We start from the raw sequence: 8,559 nt of genomic DNA, 5'->3' as shown, positions 1-8,559 counted from the left end.
TGTTCATGTTAATGCTGCAATTCTGTATATAATTCTTTCATAGAAATTGCTAAATTTTAGGTCTTCGTGCATATCAGTATTTGTATCTTAAACACACATACACACACACACATGCTGCATATACGGCGTTGACGTCCGCCATGCTGTGAATAACATGAAGCAAGAATGTGGAATCCCATCATAATGTCACCTTTTTGTGCTTTTGAAGTTTCTGAGAATGAGGTAAAAACATTGTTTTTTTTCCGTTACGAGGAGTTTAAACTACAAGACTCTTTTTGGATGTCAAATCCTCATTGAACTCATGAGACTCAGACTCAAGACCACTTATGTTACAGAAATCTAAGTTAATGTGTGTATATATATATAAATAAACATATACAATATATATTAAAATTAATTTTACCTAAATCAAGTGTGATGGCTTAAACTTCCTGTTCCTTGTACTCAGAACTTTGTTCCAATGATGATTTGTGCATCATCTTCTGACTTAAACGTTTCTTCTGGATTCTCTCTCGGTGTTTCCATCTCAGGTTTTCGGCACATCATCATGGTATACAAACCACTCAAGAAGAAAATGAGTGCAATAATAGAAAAATATGTCCCGTAGACTGTAAACTGGAAGACAAGTAACATAAGAAGAATGTAAAAACATGTTCTGGATCCATTGCAAAATTAGCATGTCATGCTGATCATGCCTATAATAATTCTGACCTATATGGAGGGTGGCAGGTAACCTCACCTGTGTGACAATATCCACCCCAAGCCCACCGCTATCCACCACTACTGAGGTGATGATTGTCTGGAGGACCAGCGCACAGAAGGTGTTGGCTCCGAACACAAGAGCGTAACGCTCCATGTTCAACCCAGCTGCTATCTGGAACCTATGAAACAAGGACATGGATGTGCACGTCCATTCATTGACTAAATGGAGAGATGATATTAGTTTTATTAAATTGTGATTTCCTGGCCTGGAAAAATTATTGTGATTTAATAAAAAGATCTATAATTTATTTTTCTAGTTGTGCGCATTTCTAAAAGATGACATTGGACATTTAGTGCAAATCTCTGGTGCTCCTTATTTGGGAGTTGGAATTTTTTTTTTTTTTTTTTTGTTATGTTGATTTAAAGCGTCAGTTTTTGAATTATTACTGCAGTAAAACCTGAACACAGAGAAAGCATTTTGTTACGCAAAACATAAAAATTCTATTAAAATGTAACAAATTAACAAATGTTTTATCAGAGCTTAATCATTCTGGGTCTGATTAGAACCTTCAACCTCTTATTTCAGTTTTCTGACTCGTTATGGCAATATGGTATTAGCCATACCAATTCATTTGAATGTGTATAATTGTGTGTGTGTGTGTGTGTGTCTGTCTGTGAGTGTGTGTGAGTGGATGTGTCTGTTTTACACTCTTGATGTTTTAGGGTGTAACACCTTTCTTGCTGTCCACTTTTCTGCTGCATTGTAGTTGAATTATTGCTTTTATTTTACATATTTGCAGTGTTAAAGTCACACCAGTTACACACTGTGTATAATTTGCTGAATTTTATGTTTTTGTCAATTTCCCATTCATTTCCTATGGTCGGTCATTTTTGACCGAAGACCACAAGTGTTTTTTTTTTTACTACCTCTTAGCCTGCTCGTATCAAGCCCTCAATTTTTTTGTTCACATTCCAAATTCCATAAAAGTCACCAAGTTTCGTATCATTCCGATGAAGCTGTGATTTTTTAAAATTCTAAACATAAATATTTTCGTTCAAAAGTGACTGAAGAGCACCAGAGGGTTAAATGACTATTTAAAATCTGTAATGATGAGCGACTGGAAAAATCATGGAAATTCACAGGGATTGATGAGTAACGCAGTGAATGGAAATATTAAATATTTTTAGATGTTAGGAAATATTGTAAATGTCATTTCCGGGCCTGGGAGTGTCTTGAAAATTAAGAAAAAAATAAAAAATGTATGTAGCTGTAAAATATATAAATTGTTCTTCCCTCTTAACCTTTGCAATGTGTACATTATTTATTTATTGCATCTACTGTATATAAACACAGTAGTTTGCCGTGTTTTGCATTGTCAGCTCACTTAAAACAAATGGACCCGGAATTTGGAATTCAGCATTACAGGTCCAAAATCTTCACCATTGCACCAATTAAGGTGAAGCAACAAGGGGTCAGATAAGATAAAGTACACCTTTCTGAAAGTTTATCATGCAATTATGTTAGTTTGGAGCGGGTATAGGTTGCATTCAGGAAAATTAATCCATGATAACATTTAACTTAATTATTAATCAACAAACATAATCGGTTAAGTCACATTTTAAACAGAACTTACATGGCAATGGTGATGAGCAGCATGTACAGGCTCTTAAAGATGATGTAGCCACAGTAGCAGACCCAGATGTTGGCACTGAAGACCATTGCAAAGAGAGCGCCGCCCTCCAGAGCCGAGAGCGCGCTCAGAGCCACCTCTCCCCAGCGAGACCAGTCTGCAGATGAAAAACCAATACTGTACGCCGCTGCGGCCCCTGTGGTGCAATGTTTTACAGTAAGAAACACATTAAAATACAGTCTAAAGGCCCGTTCACACCAAGGACGATAAAGATACGAATTTAAAAGAACAGTCCACAATTACAATGATAACGGCACAGAGGAAAGATATGGTTGGAATCACAGCATTTTTTTACCCAGCTGATGAACAATACAAACATTAACAGCAAATCAGAATCCATCCTGCTTTAATTAGCTCAAGCATTAATAGGATAGTTTACCCAAAAATGAAAATTCTGTCATTAATTACTCACCCTCATGTCATTCTAAACCCTTAAATCCTTTGTTAATCTTCAGTATGAATATGGGGAGTATGAATGAAATTCTGATGTACTACATCTGGTGTGTTGATATGATTACGTGACCTTCAGTGACATTCGTGTCACTTTTCTGCCAGTCGCCAATCACACATCCTCTATTATGGCCTCATGGGATAGTAAAGTGTCCATTAAATGTGCATTTCAGAATCTCACTGGAAGTATTGGATCATTTGAGTACTTTGAACCTACTTTTTATTGAATACTGTGCATTCGGACGTACTAGCTACTCTTTTGTCGTAGGCAGTTTTTTGCATTTCGTATAGTAGAGAAATGTTCAATTTCAGATGCAACAATGGAGTTTATAGCGAGGTTAGATGCCATTCTGAATTTAACATGGATGAAAACAACACTGTGACGGGTAGACTTATAGACTTGATTAGTCTTACCATGGTAAACACTGTTAATATCCTAGATAAAATCATTTTCACAAATCACAATTGTCAAAGCTGTTTTATGGAGTTTTGTCTTGAAAGCTTTCTTTCTGGAAAGCTGCAGCTGAAAAAATAGTATATTGTTAAACAAAAGGACAATTCATTAAATGCACTGTACTTCTATCCCTCAAAGCCTCATTTGCATTCCTGTCAATAATATAATATGGTGCTACCCTGACTAAAGTTTATATCAGGCATAGTTTCTAGACTTAAGTTCACAATAAATAAGTCTACTCCCGTCTACTCACCAAGCAGGTTTGAGAGGGCCTCCACTCCTCCATTGTAGATCGTGAAGTTACTTGACGGCTCCACATACTCCCACAGCGTCTGGACGTAGTTCACCGTCTGGTTGTAGCCGCAGGTAGCCAGTGCCCACCATACTGACCAGATAAGCAGTGTACGTGAGGAGAAACACTGCAGGAAATCCCTCCACAACCGGAGCAGACCATCACAGCAGCCACCTGGGATATCATGAGGCCAAACCGAGATGCATTCCATTTAAATTTTCTTGATTTAGCTGGTTAATATTTTATTTTATTTATGGTCATTTTGTTAGTTATGACGTTCATGGAATCAGCTTCCCATAAGAGAGTTTAATCTTTTATTTACAGAGCTATTTACACTTCTTTTGGGGGAGGTGTGGTTTCAACTTGATCTTGCCATTTTTAATCAAAATGTCTCCATATTCCAGTAAAATGAGGCATCTTAAACCCTGCACATTTCTAATAATCAACAACAAGCTCACATTCAGATCTGCTTTCATCCAGTCAACAACCAGAAAAGATCTGTCACTAATTCCATTTCATTGCAGCTTTAAACATGGAGGATAATTAGCATTTTAGCTATGGGTTCACTTTGGGATTTCCTGTAGGTTTTATGTTTTAAATTCTTGGATAGATTGTAAAAGCAGAATGAGATGCTTTTTTCTTTTTTGTCCACTGACAACCTCTGTAGTCCCATATTAAAACTTGTTAGAAACCACCTTTTTGAAATCACAAATAGGGCATAGCTTATGTATTTTATGGCATGAATAAAACCTAAAAATATCTTGTGTTAACCACAGGCCTTATTTAAGGCATTTAACCAAAATCCCAGTTAAAGAAGCCATTGATTTTGAGACGATGGAGCCAGAAGTGCAAAAATGCCACTTATTTTAGTTGGTTTAGGACTCATTCCTGATTTTACTAATATGACAGATTAAACTCATTACCTGTCTTGGAACTTTTTGCACTTGTATTATCACATTCAGCAGAAACGTCTGGTATTTGCTGCTGCCGTTTGGCTCCAGCCAACTCTATGCCATCTTTTTGGTCACTGCTCTGAAGATCCTCCTCCGTCCCAACATGCCCTTCACCATCAGTCTCTCCTCTAGCACTCCTCATTTGGTGGAAGAACATACTTGTCTTGGGCATTGGGAGAAGAATGGAGCCGATCAAAGCAATACCAGTGAGAACCAGTGTAAACACTAGAATGTTGTTATAGGACATCAGTTCAAAAGAGAATAGGATTTGGCCCAACACTGAACCAACGGTGTAGCCCAGCAGCTGGGCGGTCCGGCAGTATGAGGTGGCTTTCAGGTAATGCTTCAACTCCACCACGCTATAGAGGTACGTGAAGTAAGCAACATCACACGATGTCACCACTCCATATGTAAACTGCATGGCCTGCATCTCTGGGACACCATTACACCACAGCAACATCGCCGTGGTGGAGAATAGGACTAAACACTGGAAGACCACCACAGGTTTGTAACGTACCCAATCAGTAAGGACGAAGACAGGAACCAGCACTGCCAGGTATGAGTATGTCCACACCGGGAATATCTGATTGGTTACCTTGGGGGAAAAACAAAACAGTGATTTATCACCAACAACAAAATTGCGCAAATCTAAATCGGTCACTATATCACAACAATTGATTAATGCAAAAAACTGCATGTAGCCTAACCCTTGTTACACATGTTACATGCGCTTACTATTATACTAACACTAAATTATGCATAATTTCATGCAAGTAACCCTAAACCAAACTCTAATCCTAACCCTAACCATATAGTAACTAATACATGTAGTTAATTAATATTACTCAGTACTTAAATGTATAATTACACTGTAACAAGGACACCTTAAAATTAAGTATAACCATATTAATATCTAAATAATAATATACAAAATATAAATTTTAGATTAAATATACTGCTGTAACTATTTGACATATCATGGTAACGTGCCAAATACAGATTTTTTTCAAATATATTATTTCTGTCCATTGCATATTTCACAGCAGTATAGATACTTCTTTTTAATTGCACAAATATAATTCAGTAATAACTATACCAAAATCAGAGTACCTAATTTACATTGTTAAAAAAACTGCACATAGCCTATAATTAATTAGTTCAATTACAAAAGAGCAAGAAAAATATATACACATCGTATAAACAATAATATTGAAATAATAATATAAATATAACTAATAATATATATTAATTCAATTAATTACAATAATTTTAGATTAATTATAGCATGTCATGTAGCTGTTACTGTTGTCAACTTGCCAAATATAGGTGTTTAAATACTATCTATCCACTGCATATTTTATAACAGTATCATATTTTTATTGCACAAATCTAACTCACAATATCACAATAACTGACAGCTAAAAAGGTTATGCTTTCTCTATAATGAGTTTGCAGAATTAAAGGGATAGAGCACTAAAAAAATGACAATTCTGTCATCATTTACTACCCTCATTCTAAATCTGTATGGCTTTCTTCTGTAGAACACAAAACATAATGTTTTTTTAACTGTTATTGTCAATAAAATTTAAATTCGGTGAGTTCAAACCTCCAGTGAACCCCACTGACTTTTATTGTACGGAAAAAAAACACCAAGACATATTTAAAAAAAATATCTTTGCATTAAAATTCTACAGGTTTGCAACAACACTAGCATGAGTAAGCGATGACAGAATTGTAATTTATAATTGGGTGTACTGTCCCTTTAATATTTGCTCAGATTATATGTGAGTCATGATGAGTTTCTGAAATGAGATTCTGATATACAAAAACATTATGTTAATAATTAAACGTCTTGAAAGGTCACCATACCTGCTCAATGGTTAGGTTCTTGTCTGGTCCAGTTAGGAATGGGATGAGAAATGGTTCTAAAGGCTTTACTGTGCTGAAGAACCCATAGATGCATAACAGAGAAGTGGGATACCTCCAGTCTCTCATCCAATGCTTCAGAGTCTCCATCATTTTTAGATTGTGTTCAATTAAACTGAACACTATAATAATATAATCTTTATGTTATTTTCAAAAGAACACTATTTTGGCATGCACTGTTTACCTTTGCAGGTGTGTGAGATCTCCTGTTTTTAGATAATCAGAACTTGCTCTGAGGGTGAGAGTTTCTGTGTGTCTGTATATGCTGTAAATGAGCAACCAGTGAGCAAAGTTCGTTTTAGATTATTCTGATCACACCTTCATTCTGAGCAATACTGTTATTCACTACATTAATTTATTATTCGAATACTATGCATTGTTCATGTCATTAATTAATTTGTGTTTAAGATTCATTGCTTTGACAAACTTTACCTAAGTCGTGTCTGCACTCTTTATTAGTATAACTGTGGCGATATTTCTTGTGATTTTCTTCTGGTGATTTATTTTTTATTTATTTTATTTTATTTTCACTTTCGAACTTTTATTTTGAATTCTCAAAGGATTCTTCGGTCGGCCTTTTATTTTGAATTCCAAAGTGTTTCTGACGCTTCCTGTTTAGAACCGCTTTCTCGTGACAAATCCTGACACTTGGTTTGTGGATAAAAATAACAGCAGGTTAGAAAAATGCACACATTTGACTTTTATTGCTTTATTAATGCAGCTACTGTCAAAAACAGTATCAAAATAGACGCGTCAAACAATATTATCATAACTTAACTAAAAAGTGTGAAAAAAGTATGATAATGTTACAACAAAACGTAAATACTTATATATTAGCCTTTATGGATATATACCAAGGTAGTGCTATGATATTCCTTGAAGTACCTTGTGTAAATGTGATGAAATTGTATAAGTTACCATGGTATTACTATCTTAACATCATCACTATATCATGGTAAAGTGCTTTTAATGAACTGATTTAAATGTATCTTCCAGGTGTGCAATCATGGCAAGCAACAAACTCCAGATCGTGGTGCAGGGAGAAGCATCTGAGACGGACTCAGATGATGAAGTGTACATCACCTCTGCTCCTCCTGTCCATGCTTCATCATCATCATCATCAGGGATGAAGGTGGCAGGAGAGGCGTCTGAGACCGACAGCGAGGACGAGGAGGAGAGAGCTCGCAGACTAGCCTCAGAAAGCCATCAACAGATGCTCCGCAAAGACCTGCCTCCTCTCATCGTGATCAGAAACACACCTGCGACTGTGTCCGGACAGGAGGACAGATCCTCGCCTGTGTCCAGACCTGATTCGGGTAGGTTTAAGACGTTACTCCAGCAGAAACTACAGGAGAGCAATGCACGGTTGTGCATGGACGTCAATCAAAGCCTGAAACAGGTGTATCAGAACGCAGCACGGGACATAAGACAGGCCACCGTTCACCTCAACAACTCTCAGACAGGCATCATCAACGCGTCCCACAGCATTAGACTCATACTAGAGGACCTGAAGTCAGTGTCTGAGAAGATCGACATCATTACCAGCTGTCATCTGCTGCCGGACATCACCATGCCAAACCTGCTGTCTGAACAATCCCAATCAAGTGCTTAAGAGCACGATGAGATGGGTGCATGTATATAAAATAACAAATTCTGTGAAATAATATTGCTAAATATGGGCCTGCTGAAGGTCCAATATTAGCCACATCTTGGATACATTTTCATGAATTTCTTGTGTGCTACGTATCAATAGCATTTGACCAACATGGTCATTATTATCAGTTATTATCAATTAATAACATGAAAATATGTTCGGAGTGATTTGTTGAATGCACTAGACAATAAATTCTGCAAGTTAAAAAAATAGTAAACTTGTCGAATGTGCAAACTAAATTTATTTTCTTATTAACATGCATATTGAAATTTAGATTAATCTGTAAAAGAAAGTGTATGTTTTAGAGGATATAACTAGTCACCACTTCTTTGAATTTTTCTTAGAATTTTTCAGTTCACTTACATAGTCCTGTTGTTATTAAATGTAATGATTACTATTTTAATAATATTAATATTATTATCAAAATAATAAAATAG

The 8,559-nt window shown here is 36.1% G+C and overlaps 2 protein-coding genes across 2 annotated transcripts; one reads left to right on the top strand and one right to left on the bottom strand.

Annotated features, from left to right (window-relative positions):
• Nucleotides 1-303: 303 nt before the first annotated feature.
• slc19a3a (solute carrier family 19 member 3a) lies at nt 304-6,558 on the bottom strand (the record flags this gene model as incomplete). The annotated part of the gene is made up of 6 exons (XM_079387301.1): nt 304-615; nt 740-881; nt 2,337-2,529; nt 3,551-3,763; nt 4,513-5,137; nt 6,412-6,558. The coding sequence occupies 6 exons, from the start codon at nt 6,556-6,558 to the stop codon at nt 445-447; spliced, it is 1,491 nt and encodes a 496-aa protein (XP_079243427.1). The 3' UTR covers nt 304-444.
• A 533-nt stretch (nt 6,559-7,091) lies between these two features.
• On the top strand, nt 7,092-8,358 carry LOC306851173 (biogenesis of lysosome-related organelles complex 1 subunit 3-like). The gene is made up of 2 exons (XM_079387310.1): nt 7,092-7,143; nt 7,465-8,358. The coding sequence occupies exon 2, from the start codon at nt 7,475-7,477 to the stop codon at nt 8,078-8,080; it is 606 nt and encodes a 201-aa protein (XP_079243436.1). The 5' UTR covers nt 7,092-7,143; nt 7,465-7,474; the 3' UTR covers nt 8,081-8,358.
• The last annotated feature ends 201 nt before the right edge of the window (nt 8,359-8,559 follow it).

The sequence above is a fragment of the Barbus barbus genome, assembly GCF_936440315.1.
Source record: "Barbus barbus genome assembly, chromosome: 31".
NCBI classification, from domain to species: Eukaryota; Metazoa; Chordata; class Actinopteri; order Cypriniformes; family Cyprinidae; genus Barbus; species Barbus barbus.
Note: the sequence above shows the minus strand (reverse complement) of the source record. Positions and strands in the feature narration are given on the sequence as shown.

Excerpts from the sequence above, each read along its gene's own strand:
- LOC306851173 (XM_079387310.1), top strand. The coding sequence starts at position 7,475 with ATGGCAAGCAACAAACTCCAGATCGTGGTGCAGGGAGAAGCATCTGAG.